General features: G+C 34.7%; 1 protein-coding gene across 1 annotated transcript in view; it reads right to left on the bottom strand.

Moving 5' to 3' along the window:
* The window catches only part of LOC122804000 (extended synaptotagmin-3-like), a 1,677,117-nt gene that overhangs the window by 993,215 nt on the left and 666,014 nt on the right, over positions 1-17,888 (bottom strand). Inside the window, exon 7 of the mRNA XM_044073681.1 lies at positions 6,488-6,570. Coding sequence (XP_043929616.1) covers positions 6,488-6,570 — 83 coding nt within the window. The remainder of the gene's footprint in view (positions 1-6,487; positions 6,571-17,888) is intronic.

Here is a 17,888-nt window from a genome sequence, read left to right as displayed (position 1 = left end):
CTTATCAGACAATAATCCTCCCACCTTGATTCTTGCCTTTGACCCTTCATACATATTAATTAACCCAATTATTCTATAATGGAACAGGAATCCAGTTAGGGAGCTGTTTTGTTTGATATAAAGATGAAACTTCCCCCACAGGCAGCGGATTCTCTGGGGTAGATATTGATCCTACCAATAGTTTTGGTTTATATTACAATGTATTTTTAGTTTCCTAGAGTTGCGATTTGTGGAGCTACCAGTTTTTTTGAGTGTGTAAGAGATCAAGTGAGACAGGGTTGTTTGCTGCCTTGTAGGCCAAAGTCACTACATGAAAGTCTGTAAGAGTACAGAGACGTGCCTTTTAGCCACCCTGTATAGCTTTGAGAGCTTATAACCCAAATTGTCTTTGTGAGGAAACACTTGAGTTTTGGTTTTTTTTTTTTTAGTTGGATAATATGACTGGATAGATACAAATCAAAGGGAGCAATGTGTTTAAATGTGGGTTTTGTGAAGGGTAGATCTTGTGGACTGAATCTGGTTAAATTCTTTGAAAGGATTACGGAAGGTGTAGACAGTGGCTATGCAGTACATACTACATATCCTGACCTGGGACAAAGGCTTCAACACAACTCCCCATACTGGCATCATACTGAAGTTAAATGCTGTACAAAATTGGCCCATAAGTAGGGTAAAATGGATAGCAAACTGGCTGCAAGACAGAACCCACACAGTGTGAGTTGCAGGTGCCTCTTCAAAAAGTCTAAAAGTGTCCAGCAATGTCCTTCAGGACTTGGTGATTGGACTTCATCTTTTTGGCGTTTATTCCTCAGATCTCCGAGCAGACAGCCAAGACCTCTAACAAAGTCTGCAGATGATTGGCAAAGGGGGTTGTTGTTAAGTCTCCCTAAGACACATGTACCCTTCAGAATGAACTGTTCGTAGTAAACTTGGCATACTAAAAATGGCAATACCACTTTTGTAAACAACCACTTCTCTCATCATATTATATAGATAACATACCACTACAAAACAAAAATGTAGTCAGGGACCTAGGAACATGGGTTGATAACCACTGCCTTATGATTGTCAAAAAAGAGGAAGTTATCAGGAAATCTTTTACTTGGGCAGAACTAATTGTCAAATGAATATCAAAGCATACCTCGCAAACTCTTAGCACAAGAAATCTAGACAAAGCCAAAAATAATGGGGTGACAAAGGCCCAAAAATAGGGACAGAGTTTAAATATTGTTCTCATAAACTTAGAAAGTTGCTAGGAAAAAACAGGTTGTGTGTTAAGATGCATTTTCTGAAGGATAGGAAGTCTAAAATTCAAATGTCTGTCATTATTTACCCTTTGTGGTGTATTTAACCAAACAAAACAATTAAAAATACCCCAAAGGTTCCTAACCACAAAAATCACAGACCTTAAGTCCCTTGAACTATCAAGTCAGGTTGGAAGCTATAAACGTGAGAGGAGATTTGTGTTGCACTTAACCATGGCATTAAAGTTGCAGTTGACCTGGAAATTCTGTATCTCCACAAGTCCAATATTTCCACCAGTACTAGAAACAGGGACTTAAATCTTCACCAACAGATAAAATAAATGGGTTAGTTTATAACCCAGCACCTGCCAAACCTATGCAATAAACTTCCTCTGCCTGTTAGGCAGCTCAACTCACTGTCTTCTTTTAAACATGACCTAGATGACTTGACAGGTATTCACAAATTTACGGTGGGATTGAATGGCATTGCCCTCTTGGAGAAAGAAGGTACAGCCTGATGGAAGGTACTGGCAAGGAGTATTCAGTCTTAATATTCAACAGCCTTGGAATATCTATGAACCGAGGTGCCATAGACTAAGCAGATGACTGTTCCTAGTTTGCAGTCATCAGCAAACTATGTTAACTAGAGGCCCCTGACAATAGATTTAACTCAGTGAATGCTTTAGAGTAATGGTCCCAGCATGGAACCCTGGGTAAAGCCACATGTGATGAGTCTTTCTGATGAAAGCGTACCACTAACCCTGACAGATGTGATTCTGTCTGTGAGCCAATTTGCTATCCAGCTAATTATGTAGGAGTTTATATTTAATTGTGACAGTTTTTTCTATAATGCCAGAGTGTGGAATAATATCAAAGGTACTGTCCAGAACTAGGTAGGCAGTGTACATGGACCTGCCATTACTCAGTGCCTCTGTGACCTAATCAAAGAAATCCATCAGATTAGGTAGGCAGGACCTACCTTTCATAAAGTCAGCTTGGTTTGGGTTAAGGGCTTGTAAGCTATCAATATTCTTATTTAACAGTCCCATGATTATCCATTTCATTACTGTAAAAATGGAAATGGTAAGTTACCTGGTCTCTAAGTTCCCAGGACAATCCCCCAGGAGAGGTACTACAACAGCTGATCTCCAGGCCTTGGGTATATACTCAGAAGAGAGGTTGGTGAGGCAGTGTTTAATACTAACATGGAAACAATCTAATGAGTTATCTAGACCCATACAGCTAGTCCTCTCAGTTCTGGAGAGACTATTTAGTATTTGTTCAAATATAATTACAAGATAATTAAAGAAGAGTGCCGATAGGATGGTGTGAGCAAAGAAGTCCAAGGAAAGTTTTTCCACTAATATATCTGCAATTTCCTTCAGGATAGACACAGGTATTGCTGGATATCAGCTTAGTGCAATGCTAAGTACTGATTATAAGATTCCTGACACAGTTAAGGAATTCTTTGTGGTTATCTTTGGATAATGCAGCAGCATTTAATTCATATGTCTTGTGGGTCTGATCTTTCACCTTGGCACTTTATTTATACTTCTGAGGTAACTTTTAATGTGGATAGATCTAGGTTTACTGTTTACAGACAAATGTTTCTTCCTCTTGTTAAAGAGTTTGAGTTTGATACTAGGTTTTCATCATGGGGCCTTGTTTTGAACTTGTCATTATATCAGTAGCAGATGGAGAAAGAGATCTCTAATGTAGGAATTTTGGTGGGAATAGAAATCAGTAGCATAAGCAATCATTTTTGCTATGGGGATCTCTTGGGGTAGAGAGCCCTTAAAGAGGTTAGCCTTGGAGAAATCCCTGAAGAGGGACAGATTAAAGGACATCTGCAGCTGGGTTCTTATGTTGAATGTTAAGAAAAAATGGTCTGATCTACCCAGTCATGGAGAAACACTGTGCAGCATACGGCAGCTATTATTAGTGAAACACAGATCAACTGGATTTGAGCCTCTAGTAGCGAAGGTAATAATTTCTTTGAGAATGTTTTTGTTTATGAAGCCCAGGAAATGTACATATTTGTTGTTTATAGTGTATGTTTACCAATTTATAGCTGGGTAATTACCATTTTCCATAATGAGTGTGCAAGGTTTGATGGCTAGAGACTACAGGTACCATGAGCAGCAGGAGGCAGACAGATTATGGAGGAAGTTCTCTAGGCAGCAATTTTATGGTTGGTGGACTTGCTTATTGATACCAGGATATGCAAGAGCTCTAGGTTGTTATTGTGCCTAATCATTTGTAAGCTGGTGCGGCTATAAATAAAATACAGACACACATTCACTGGGAACACAGTTATTCTCAGTGAAGGATACAAACAAGTGGTAGGCATTAAACCAAGGTAGGAAGGGGACGTTGCCACTGTAATGGGATCAGATTTCTGTACCTCTACAAATGTGAATTTTTCATGGGTCATAAGGTGTGCAACCTTTTGGTTCATGCTTCCAGGGTTGAGCACAGACATGTTAATACTGACTGGAACTGATTAGGGTACAGGTCTGGAAGTCAAACTGATTTTACCTAAATCTTGGCCAATATGCGAAACCTTTATGAGAAAGGTGCAGACCATCCTTAGCAAAAGAATGGCCTGCATAGTCTTTGAGAAGGAGTAATGAAAATTTGTTCAGTGATGCACAAGTTGCATAATCTGAATGACAAAGTTTACTTTGACTGGACCATACCTCCCCAGGCTGGCTGGCTGGCTGACACACTGACACACACACACTAACACACACACACCCCAGAATGACACCATTAATGAGAAACTACTGAAGTCAATTATTTTATGTTTATATTGTGGCATAATTTTTGGCAAGACACTGCTCAAAACTTGCTGTTTACAGGCCTCAGAAATATACAGGTGGTCAGCCACGTATCTCCTATGTATCTTCCAAATTGAACTGCTGATGCTTATTCAGTCCAACATGTGTAACCAGGCTGTATACTTTTTCGGGTGAAGAAATTGGTGACATCACAAATACTGGTACCAAATTCAGTTGACAAACTGTTGCTGTGGTGTTTCAGTATGTTTAACTATTGGGACACATATGACAAGGACATTTTCATTTGTGTCAGTATGCACAGTCAGCCTTTGGGGTTTATGTACACCACTGTGGTAACCCTTGCTTGTGGTGTAAACAACAGTGGTTTATGCATACCACTCTGGTGGCCCTTCCTTGTGGTGTAAACAGTGGTTTGGAAGGTCAAGTGTAATTGTGCTGCTGAGGTCTATGCACAGAAGTACGTTGATTAACAGAAACAGTTGATTGGTTAATTGGCTTATTAGAGTAACAGCATAGCTATAAAATGATTTCTTGTTTTTGTATTCATTGTGTGATGAAGGCTGGTGTCACAGCCGAAAGCGCTTACTATTAAACTTTTCGATTTCTGGTAACTACGTTGTGGTCCGTTGGATTGCTATTGTGCTGCTGGATTATTTTTTTGATTAACAGAAACTGTCTAACTTTTCCTTCTGTGCCCCCCCCCCCCCCCCATGGTTTGTTGCCCTCCATTCCATCACTACACCACCAAAGAATACAAAATGGGGTGTCATCTACTACCCTCCTCTTATGTTAGCTTACTATTACAGTTTTCTGCATGCCTGTGTCGATACTTATTTTATACATTCCCCTTAACACCACAATATCTGTATTGTCATCTGAACCCCACAGAGGTCTAGCATAACTCCCATGTGTACAAGCAGGTAACAGCTTGAAACTTCTGAGACTTGTAAGTGGGAGTCCTGGAACAGCGACACTGAATGTGCAAACATTAGAACTTGCACATACTAACTCTGGGATCAATGTGTCTCAGAGGTTTATTTTTTCTCTGAGGTATGGCAATCTCAGAGTTAGTATACATTAACAGAAGGATGTGGGATGCAAAGCACTTAACCCCCTGCAAAAAAATAATTTCAAAGAACAGCAAGTATTGACATTCACTGTTGTTCTTTACTTTAATTACTGTTTTTTAATTCTACAACTTGCAATTATGTGTGACAGAACTATTGCAATAGGGATGCTATCATATACACATGCATATGACCTTTATCTACTCAAACATACATATATATTTATTTGTTACACACGCGCACGTGCTCATATAAGAAATATACCAGAAACAACACCTCTTAAATTATATCTACCAATTCCGGGAATACATGCCTTGCTGAAAGGGCAAATTCTTGACCCCCCTAAAATAATGAAACCAAGCAAAAAAGCCATTCAATATTTTTCCATACACCAAATGACTGAATCCAATATATGAACATTTTGCTCTTTACAGTACCATGTATACAATGTGATGCTGTTTTCATGTGTTGACAGTCACTACAGTTTGGATGTGTTTTCTGCAGTTCACAGCATTCTGTAACAATTACTACTTTCCACTTGATCGCTAGATCTTTTTCTATGCAATATTTCTGTCTACAATGACACTGCTGTTAAGTTGGCAAATCTTTTCCTTTCACCATACAGTACTGCCCTCTTCTACCAATGTATTTAGTGTTCGGTGAAGGTTTTAGTTATATGGCACTATTTACAGTAAAACACTGTACCTCTGTCTTACAGGATGCCTTCCACCATCACGCCCCAACATCTCATCTTCACCACATCCCTCTTCCAAAGCTTTCACCTCCATTTTTACTAACATATTACGTATACAAGTATATTTGCAATACATATTGCAAGCAATAAACATTAAAATATTCATGTGTAATTTCTTCCATGATTTCCAATTCACATCTTCTGTATGTGGGTTTGAAACTAGATTTGACATCATTTTTTCACCTTTCCATTCCCTTTTTTATTTACTCACATATTCTTTTACCTCCTTCTCCACTCCATCTTATTTCTTTAGAAATTCAGTTTCTTGCATGATTGATTGTCACTGTCAGGTTTTGGCTCAGAACAGTTGCACAGTGCCTGCTAAGCAAAATACTATTGTTCATAGACTTCAGAAGTACAATCAAATCTCCTTAAAGCTCTTGTTCTTTTGATTTTATTGCCTTAAACTCCTATCACATCCTGACTCTTCCCAACATTCCTGTATCAGTCTTGTTATTCCTGTCTTTCATTTATACAGCTTCCTATGCTTATTCATTTGCTACACTTTACTCAGGAAGTTTTTTACACTAATTACATCAGATGGTGTATGGCACCATTAGGAAAACACATGGAATACTGGCCTTATTCCACAAAAGTCTTAAAATACTGATTCTAAATTACCTGCCCAGGAAATCATCTTTATCAGGGTCTTCATCGTACAGATCCACCTCTAGGTCTTGGCCAGGAGCTTCATGAACAATGAACTGCAATCAAAGAGGCTTCATGTTAAGTATGAAATTAATGTATATGGTTGGCAGATTGCCTACCACTAACCTGCAAATAATATTCTCTAAACATGTAAAATGAGTTTCAGACTGCTGAATATCAAATTAAACAGTAGTGTAACAGTGTAATAAACTGAAACTCAATCAATAAATGAAGTCAACCGCTTTAATTATGATCCTTCTTTCCTCACAAACACGCAGACAGTGGTGATCATGTTTCATGAAATATCTTCACTGGTAGTACGACTGACATGAACTGGTAGACCATGCTGTGAAATCTGTGCTTGCATAGATGTTTTGATCAAGCATATTGCTATGTAAAATTCTGCATTTATCTCCAAATTTATATGCACATCTGTTGCGTTTCAGCTTCTTATTGGTTCTATTATTTTACTCACCTTTTTAGACAAAGAATGGGGTAATTACTACATCTCACAAGAATGTATTTTTTTCTGTCCTTTGAAAGAACTAAGATGCATTAACCTTTTTTGAAAATGGTTTACAGAAAATGACTGGCTGGGCCAGACAAAATATCAAGCTGTTATTAATGTTTAAAGCCTATCTCATTAGAAGGTTTTATGATATTCAACCAAAATAACTAACAGCATACCATAACAATAAGATGTTTAGAATTATTATCGTATAACCTTCCATTACTGTTATATGTAATGCCTATTACATACGGTTAGGTAGTAAATGAAAAGGGACTTCTGATCAGCTCACTCACCCAGTTAATAAATGCAAACAAACAAAAAAAGGCCTAAAAATACTGGAATATCCCACAGCTCTACAAGGGAGGAAAATACACTTTGTTTGTGTTTGTGTCTTTCGGCTTTTCCCGGTTAGGGGTCGCCACAGCGGAACTCCCGTCCGCCAATGATTGGCAGTAGATTTTTACGTACTGGCTTGCCGGGCCTAACGCACAACCTTCAACGAAGGAACGCCCATTCACGCATGTCGCCGCAGAGAAGACGTTCTAACTGAGAATCAAACGGGCAACGTCTAACTGTGAGGCAACAACACTACCGCAGCACCACCACCGCAGTAAGGGAGGAAAATACACTAATGCACATATAATATGGAAAAATGTCCAAAACTCGTCAAACCACTAAATAAAAAATAAATAAATACATGCATGCATGCACACTGAACTAAAAGCAATTTTAGCTACAATTACACAGAGCACTGACTAATATTAAAAGCAGTAGTACAGGTGAAATGCAACACTGAAAGGGCAATCTACAAGATGCTAGTACAGGAGATAGATGTGTATGTGATTTATCCCATGCTCAAACAAGCACAATAGCTCAGCAAATGGGTTCTGGGGAAAAAAAAAAAGATATATATATATATATATATAATATGTGTGCGTGTGCCTGTGTAATGTGTCACTGACAGCGACATAACTAAGGCCAGTCATCAGGCCCACTTTGTCAATAGAGTCAGAGATATGTAATAGCTCCTTAGTCAAACTTACAACAGGAGCAGAACAGAAAAAATGACAGACACCACAAATCTGTTTTAGTTGTTAATTTTCATGAGATATTTTATTTTAAAATATTATGTTTCATTAGAAATAAAGAAAATAAACTGCTTTTATTTAAAACAAAAAATATACAACTAGCATGTAAATTAAACTTTTTATCTCCGCCCCAAACAACAGTTTCTAAGTGCAATAATGCTGATTAGCAGAGTGGGTATTTTGGAGATAATACTGTCATTCCAGGAGTAAAGAGGTCCTCCAACTCCAGTGTGAGCCACATGACACTCAAACACTTAGTTATTTCCCTATAATAGAAACTGTGCTGGGTTCGGGTATTACTGCTTACTTATTTATAATAAAACACAAGACATTATCAAAACCACCTTTAAAAGAACAATCTATGCCACACTGTTGCGCACATCCTCATGCCTTGAAATGTTTAGTTTGCTGCCATGTACCAGGGCACATACACATAACAGGAAGCTCCCCAAATATAAGAGAAAGGGAACAGACACAACAGGAAACCTCCTCTCAGATCAGCAGACAGGTCCCTTGATCTCTGTGTTCCACTTCAACTTCCATGGTTATTTAAATGCTTGAACCCAGGTTATTTAAATGCTTGAACCCAAAAACTGTACAAAGTTAAAGGTACAAGACATAACGCAAAGAAATAGTAACATCAATAAGAGAAGTGACATAATAAATGAGGGTAACACAATATATAATAAGAGAAATAAAAGCAATAAAAATAATGCAATAATATGAAAGAATAAACAAACAAAAAATCTGCTAAGGAGATTCAATCTTCCTTTACCTTTAGAACTCAATGCCTCTGCACACACTGCCTGACAAATAAAAGTGTCTCAAGCTGCTTTTGCATCTCACCCTATCCAAGGTGCCCAGTACCTTTTGTCCTTCGTTTTCAGCTTTTTCCTGCCATTAACTGCAGTCTGTTAAATATCAGATGGTACAACCACTTTGCCAAGATGAGATGCACCAGGATAATCCAAGAACAAATAAATTTTAGTATGATTAAGCGCTTTCAACTGTGTGCAAGTTGAATCAGACTTCATCAGAATCTGTTACAAACAGCACCAAGTGCTCCATTTAAAGCAATTCAAATAATCACGACAGCTGACCTCTCTATCTTAAACATGCATGCATATTTAAAAATGTAAACAAAATATGCATATATATTCAGTCACTCTGATTGTAAATGACAATTTATCTTTTTAATTACTTCTCTTTGTTGCCAGGAAGTTCTGACTGGGGTTTACCCCATTTTCAGCAAAGGCCTGGAGAGAAAAGCCACGCATATTAGGCAAGTACATTTAAAGACAAAAAACGTGACATTTTGTAAAATACACTGAGTTTCCATGAAAACATGATTATATGAGTACATCTACAACATATTATATAACATACAGTATCCTATGAATTTAAGGAAACACACTTTTTCATGAGGTAGCTAGTTATAGACAAATTACATGGATAAGTACATTACATAATACATCCACTGAAGTACACGAGGGAAAAATATGTTTATAGTTTGCTAAGGCAATACTTTTATGAATTAATTTCCATGTAGCAGAGCATGATGACATTAGCCATAAAACAATTATAATAACTGCCGATCCTGAATAAGATTCAATATCTGGAAATGCTATACCTCCTCCATTCCAACTTCTTTTATGATTATCTAGGGAAATTCTAGGTTTGTTTGGATGCCATAAAAAACTCGGAAGTAAAGAATTTTTTTTTATTATATTTTTAGAAGGCTTTATTGCAAAAGATTGATTAATGTAAATATTTTTTGGAAGAATTATTTTAATCAGTGTAAGCCTCTCTTTCATTGTAAAGTATAATGCACTACAATTAATCTGCATTGTTTCTTTAAAAATGGTTAAAATATACCCAAGTATTTCAACTGTGTATTATTCCAATTAATTTTATTTTTATGTCTTTATTGATATTTTTATTAATTAAAACCACATCAGACTTACTTTGATTAATATTCAGTCGGGAGATCTTTTCAAACATTTTCAAAGCTGCAAGAACATAAAGTAATGAAATATCTACATCTTCTAAAGTTAATAAAATATCATCTGCAAATGGCAAAAACTTAAATGTAAACTTGTCTGATATATTAAAACCAATTATTTTAGCATTTAATCTAATATAATTTGCTAAGGGTTCCATAACAAGAGCAAACAAAGGTGATAAAGGACATCCTTGTTTAATTCCCTTACAAAGTTTAAATGAATTGGACAGAAAGGGTCCCAACTTAATGAAGCATAAGAGTTATGATATAAACTTATAATCAAGTCTATAACATTTCTGGACAAATTATATTCTTTAAGGAATTCAGACAAATATAGCCAATCTACTGTGTCAAAATCTTTACTTATATCTAAGCTGAAACTAGAAAGTTATTTCTTAGTTTTACTGGCATAGCTAATTAACAATATGAATTTATGGGTATTATCAATTGTTTGCCTATCCATTATAAATACAGTCTGATCTTCACTGATAATAGTGATTCAAATTAATTTTAATCTGTTTGAAATAACAGATAAATATTTTACAATCCACCTTTAAAAGATATATTGGTTGATAAAAGACACATTGAGTGGGATTCTAATCTTGTTTTAATATAGGAGAAATGAAAGTGTATTTTCATGAAGGAGGTATGATTAAATTATTTTTGACTTCAGTAAATACTTTTAATAAAATGTTAACAGTATAATCAAGCATTAATTAAGAAAACTCAAGAATAATGCTATCATTACCTGGAGATTTGTTATACTTCATTTTTTAATTTGATCTTTTATTTCACTAACTGATATTGGTTTATCCAGTCTTTTAATATGTTCATTTGTTGGTTACGTTTGCTTTTAAAAATTTAAAGTATTAATATTTATCCCATCATTTTTAGTAGAATTAATACTCTTAAAATAATTTTTAAAGCAGCTAAGCATGTCATTTATGTCAGAAAACTTCTTTTGTCTGTTACCCTCTTGTATAATAATTTCTTGTATATGGTTAAGTTTACTCATTTACTTTGTCCTATTAGCTAATTTGTATAAATTAGTAGAATTCAGTAAGTAGGACTGAAGCTTACATTTCTTCAACCTAACAGTTGCTTTGTGATTTAGGATTTCCATATATTTTGAATTGAGTAACTTTATTTTTTCATACTTATCTTTTTTATTTACTTTGTTTTTCCATTTTTAAGCTGTCAATTTTATTTTGTAAAGATATCAACGCAGTATCCAATTCCTTCTATTTGTAAAATACACCAGCTTTTCATTCTATCATGTAAATAAGATTTTAAAGAATCACATAATATGGCATTAGTGACTTCTCCACTATCACTTATATCTATGTTTTTATCTCATTTAAAAAATATTCTTTAAAACCTATAATTTTATTAATGATGTTGGAAATCTATTGTATGAAGTTGAAATTCTACATTTAAAAGAAAGTGAAAAGGCAATTGCATTATGATCTGACAAAGGACAGGATGTGATAATGATATGATCAATTCTAGACAATAAACTGTTTGAAATAAAAACATTATCTGTAGTAGACAGAGTACCAAATCCATAAGAATAATGAGTGAAGTTAGAGCGTTAGATTGTCTTAAATCATTTACATGTTTAAAATGCATGGAATCAACAAATCTGGTTAGAACTTTAGCATAAGACGTGTTTCTGAACTTACAATTAGAAGTTTATCCTTTTCAGACAGTAAGCAATTAAAGTCACCATCTAGGAATAAGATCATGTTTTCTATGTCTTTCTATAATTTCTAAATGTTTGTTTGCCATTTTAGCTCCAATTCCTGGAATCCAATAAGAGTTCACCAGGGTGTAAAGATTATTAAATTCAATTATAAGAATACATAGCATACCATTTCTATCTGTAAAACAGTCAATAATGTTAGAATTCCAATGCTTTTTTCCCATAAAACAGCAACCCCCTTTTTTTTCTTTTTACAACTCGAATAGCTTAGAATTTTATGTTTAGTTTTGAACATCTTCTTCAATAAGATGCATTTCCTGTGAAAAAATACACGAGCATTGTGTAATTTTAGAAATTTAATAATACCACCCCTTTTTACCTTACTGTTCAAACCATTTATATTAATTGATAAACATTGTAGAGATTACATCTATATATTTCTTACTGTACAAGTATATAAACTGTATAACAGAACAAACTTTAATTTCTTTTATAAATAAACTATTTACTCATTACAGACATATTGAAACAAACCTTGTACTAAATAATAAAAATAAACCAGTAAAACCTATCCTGGAATAATATTCCTAGTTTGATGGAAATATCATACAAACTACCCAGCTTAACAAGCTTGATAAGCTTGATAAGCCAATACAATCATATCTGCTACTACTTGTTAAAAGCATGAATATATAAAGTTATAACTAACTGAATGAATGAGTCTTGTTTAATTTTTCCTTAATTCTCACTATGTCTTGATTTCTTTAATATCATTTATCCATCATATTTAATTATTAATTACATTTTCCAACAATAACATTCAACCAAATGTATTTTCTTTTTCTTTCCTACACTTAAAACAATATAGATTTGCTGTATATAATTGATCAAACATACTGTTATAAATCAAGTAATGTGGGCCAAAACAGAACAAAGAGTGAAACAATTTAGATTAGAGTACATACATTCATATACTATTATATACACACACACACACACACACACACACACACACACACACACACACACACATATATATATATATATATATATATATATGGTTTACTATCAAAAGGTCGATTGCCACTCCGTCGAACGTCGGATGGTCGACATCGGAAGGTCGGATATATCGAATGTCGAAGTCGAAATATCCATCTAGGAACGGTATTACCATGGGTTGAGGTAGGAGTACGTATTAGTCGTACCTACGAACTTCTCCCCTACCTCGACCCATGGTGAAACCCATTCCTAGATTGTTTTCGATAAAACGTTTCGGCCTTCCGGTGTCGACCATCCGACGTTCGATGGAGTGGCAATCGACCTTTTGATAGTAAACCTATATATATATATATATATATATATATATAGATATATAGATATATATACACATACAAATACTTGCACCAATTATATATAATCAATACATTAAGAATGACTATTAAATTAGCGAAAAGTCAATTACTTTGACTGAATTTTGCAAATATCATATCATAGACACTAAGTTGAAGTGAATATTAAAATACATTTCCACAAAAAAATCAAGCAAATCAGACATACAGCAAAGTAATTACAATTGTCCATCACAAATTAATGTGTACTGTACACACATCCACATACATATACATGCATACAAGTCTTGTTTATTACTAACAAATTTATCACCTAAAACTTAATTGAAAGATTAGTTATGTCTCATAAAAATCAAGAATAAATATTACAAATCTCAACTGTAGATACATCTTACATTAATTCTTAATGCAAGTCAATCTCATAAATCACATATATAAGCAGTCACTGTCACTTCTTGCAAATATGTGCATACTAAAGCAGAAAGCAATGCATGTTTGCAGCCTTTGGCCTCAATTGTGATGGAGTATTCCCGAATTTTCTCTCTCAGCATCAAAAAAAGGACACAAGCAAAAATTAAAAAAAAAAAACAGTCAGGTATTTGTATAAGTATATAAACTCTCTCTCTCTCTTTCTTCTAGTCCTTCTCCCCCTCTTAGCCCTTTTAAAAAGGAGTGAGTGTCACAAGCTCATATGTTACCGGTACCATAAGGGAAGTTTAACTCAAAAACTTGAAAGAAGCCACAGGTTCCCCACTTCAGATGAAGACTCCAAAACAAAAAAGGAAAAAAGTATCAAACAAGACAAATATGCAACCCACAGTGAAACAACCAAAGCAGAACAAAGAAGCAGTGCACTATTCACAAAAACCTTCAGTAGAACTATACACTAAATTTTCTCATTACATAGCTCACACAAGAAAGCTCCGCAATGAACACAATGGTCACAGAACAAAATGAAAAGCAAGCAAGCAACCAAAACTTTCCCACTAACATTATAGGACAGCAGTCACACTAAAATAAAGCTTGTGATTTACACCTCATGCATCATTATAAAAAGCACTACCAAAGATCATTTGTAAAATCAAAAGGCAGTATTAAAACTACTATTAAAAAAATGCAATGAAAGTAGAATAAGAAGTCACCCAAAGATCCTTCTAGGTAGAAACGAACAGCAAAAATTAAGAAAGCCTGAGATGAAAAAGAATTAGATCTGATGAAGCGTACCAGTAGCGTACGTGAAAGCGCTTATCCTGTTTCCATTGTCTGTTAAAATAAATTTTATACGAACTATATTTTTGGTGGTCCTTCGAAGTTTTTTGGAGATTTTTACTATTAAAAAAACTAAATATTAGATAATTACCATAAAAATGAGAGAAATAGTTTAATAATAATTTTGAACAACACTGTTGCCACCACTAATCCATTAGCAGAGCAACAAGGACTATAATGTCTATATGTAAATAAGAATACAGAATAGATAAAAAATAAAATAGCAATGAAGATTTTTACATTACAACCATTTAAATTGAAAGTCCAAAAACATGAAAAATATTTATATAACTGAATATGGTTGTTGAAGACAATATATTTTTAACTAGCAAATATTCCTGTATTACAGATTATTCAGGAATATCCTCTAATTTATATTTTCTTCAGTTTTTATCTTTATATAGGTCCTTATCTTCTTATTAAAGAAGTTACTTGTCCTTTATTTTCATGTTTTTATCCAAAGTAGTCCAGCCATTTCTTGCAGCATGTCTCTTCAAGGAAGCTGGGGTCCAAGCCATCATTTCAGAGCCACCAAGAGTGTTGTTCTTTTTAATGTGGGACTGCACTCCTTGCTGTGTTCGTAGTTCTTTTTAATGTATGCAATAGCATCTTCTAGGGACTCAAACATTTACTGACTTTCATGTAGATGGATTTTGATTTTAGCAGGGAAAACAAGACGAGCTTTGATATTAGCAGTGATTTCAATAAGGGAATATAAAGTTTCCTTTTACTCATAACAGTTGAAGAAAAATCATTGTTAAATCTAATATAGTTTTCTCCCATTTTTATAGTATAGTTTTCTCAAGCTGTTTTTAAAACTAAATCTTTTACACAGACTGGAAATGAACTTTACTACTACAGATCTGGAAAATGCAATTTTTTTTCTTAAAGTGCCCACAGGAAAGAAATCTATGACCTCTTTCAATTCCGAAGGAAAATATTTCAGAGAGATTCAAAGTTTTTGGTAACTATGTGTTTAAAAATCAACCATAGTTTCACTTTTTTGCTTCTCTGGAATACCAAATATTCTGATGTTATTCCTTCTTGACTTGTTTTCCAAATCTATTTTATCAAGAAATGTGTTATTCTTTGCAAGGATGAATTCGATATGGTTCTCATTTTCAGTTGGTCCGCCATCCAAGTCAGTAATTAATTCTTCCATACTTGAGATTCATTTTTTTTTTTAATAATAAATTAATTTATTAGCTCAATCTGTCTACTGCATTCATCTTTTACTATATCAATTTTGTTGTCAAGTTTTTCCATTTTTAGAAGTAAATCCTGCATATTATTAAGGATAGACTGAAGTTCCATTTTCACTAACATGACTTAAGAGATTTTAGAATGACTCATTCTGAAGAGACTTGTATAGCTTTTATACATTTTTTTTGACAGGAAATGATCAACGTTGATAAATTTTTGAATTAAACTTCAGATTATATAATTTAGTACATCCAGCAACTTTGAAGTATTTCAGAAAAGCTTTTGATATAAATCCAGTCAGAAATTAAAAATACTAAGCACAACAAAAACAGGGTGCTGCTAGTGGTTCCCTCCATCTTGGCCATATCCCTATTTTATTAAGGATTATGTGAAGCAAGTTTTGAAATTTTGTTATAGACTGTCTCTAGCTTCTTTTTAATGGTGAAGTTAAGATTTGTAAAGATGGCTTAGGCACAGAGTAGGGATGGAAGTAAATATGTTTATGCTATGTTTTTTCTGGGGGTATTAGTGAAGAATTTCTTAGCTTTGTAGAAGGATCCTAGTTTCCTTTTTTTTTTGATGGCTAGGAGTAGGTGCTGGTCATATCTAAGAGTATCATCGAGCATTACTGCAAGGAGTTTTGTCTGTGTGACATATTCTTTTTGTTTTGCTGGTTGATGAGATATGCAAAGATTGTTTTTGGTTTGAGTAGTTTTTAGGAGTGAAAGCATCAGTTGTGTTTTTTTTTTTTTTAGCCAGGACTCTACTACTAAAAAGGCCTTTTGGTTGTTTTCTTGTAGGGAGACTAGCAGTCTGGTAGAGCAGATGAGTGTGGCATCATCTGCATATTGTGCCAGAGTAGCTTAAGTGGCGGAGTGCAGATTACTGATAAAAGTATTAAAAAGAAAGGGTCCCACAACTGATCTCTGAGAGGCACCAACTGTGACTGTGAGGAAATCAGAATAGTCTAGCTGACATTTCACAGCTTGTTTCCTATTGGATAAGTAGCTGTGGAACTCGGTTAGTGAATGAATATTGAGGACTAGAGCGGCTAGTGCCTCAGAGATTCTGGTGTAAGACACCTTATAGCTGGCTATAACCTTCTATAGCCAATTCCCATACGATCTCTCACACTCTGTAAATATTGTAAATAGCTTTTGACTTTAACTGTGTGAAATTCTTAAAATGTATCTGCACAATATTTTTCCACTATGGGCAATATTGCTCACGCTTTGTACTGTTTGATATGTATTTGTAATTGTACTTTTATTTTTTATTGGACTGCTATCTTTACTGTTATCTATTTCTTGAAGCTTTTCTCCCCGGGCCTCCACTGAAAACGGGTTCTCTAGGTCCAGAGGACTTCCCTGGTAATCAAACTGGAAATAAAGTTACACTATTTACATACCCCACACTTTGACATTTTTTTCTTCCTATTTGAAGCCATTAAAGTCTACTCATTCTTCTTTTCATAGATAACTTTCAAATTCTTGCCTCTCTTGTAGACAATTCTAGGGCCTTGTACCTATGATCCTAGTGTTGGCATCTCTTATCACTGCATACTTCAAAATTTTTTCTGATTATTTCCATTACTATAGAATTCTCCACACTACACATAATTGGAACAATCACTGGGTTAGAAATGACAAGGGCAATGCATATGCAGTTCCTCTTGTTATAAAAAGCAGTGTGGAAAGCTCAAAATGAATGTTGAACAAGGTGTGTGGGGGGGGTGACTAATTCTGATAATTTTTTAGAGCTTCCTCCATTAAGACGATCAGAAAGAATGGCAGAGAAACATCAAGAGGGGAACGGATTATATATGAGCCACCATGAATCTACCATATAACATCATGGACAGAGAAGCAACAACAGGAGTGAGAGAGGTTATGGAAGAGGAATCATGATATAGAAATTTTAGAACAGAATGACTTTTTATCCATTCTTCATTATGAAGACTTTTACATCTTTAAAGTGCACCGACTATAACTCCGCTGTATTTTAGGCTATTTAAAAAATGCCTTTAGTTTTGTTCCCACCCCAGATTTACTATAGACTTGTTTTTGGAACTTAAATTACTAAAATCTTAGCCTCGCTTACATTGGATGTACCACACCTCGTAGTACAGGGCTAGCAAGGAAAAGTATGATTAATCCATCTTTACATCCTATATTAGCACTTTTTGAGAACTGTGAAGCAGATTTATGAGCGACATTCACAAAACCACCAAAAAAGAGGCTCCATAGCTTG

The sequence above is a fragment of the Protopterus annectens genome, chromosome 6.part0 (genome assembly GCF_019279795.1).
Source record: "Protopterus annectens isolate FY-2018-M chromosome 6.part0, PAN1.0, whole genome shotgun sequence".
Classification (NCBI taxonomy): domain Eukaryota; kingdom Metazoa; phylum Chordata; order Ceratodontiformes; family Protopteridae; genus Protopterus; species Protopterus annectens.
The sequence above is the reverse complement of the archived record's forward strand: the minus strand, read 5'-3'. Positions and strand labels throughout refer to the sequence as shown.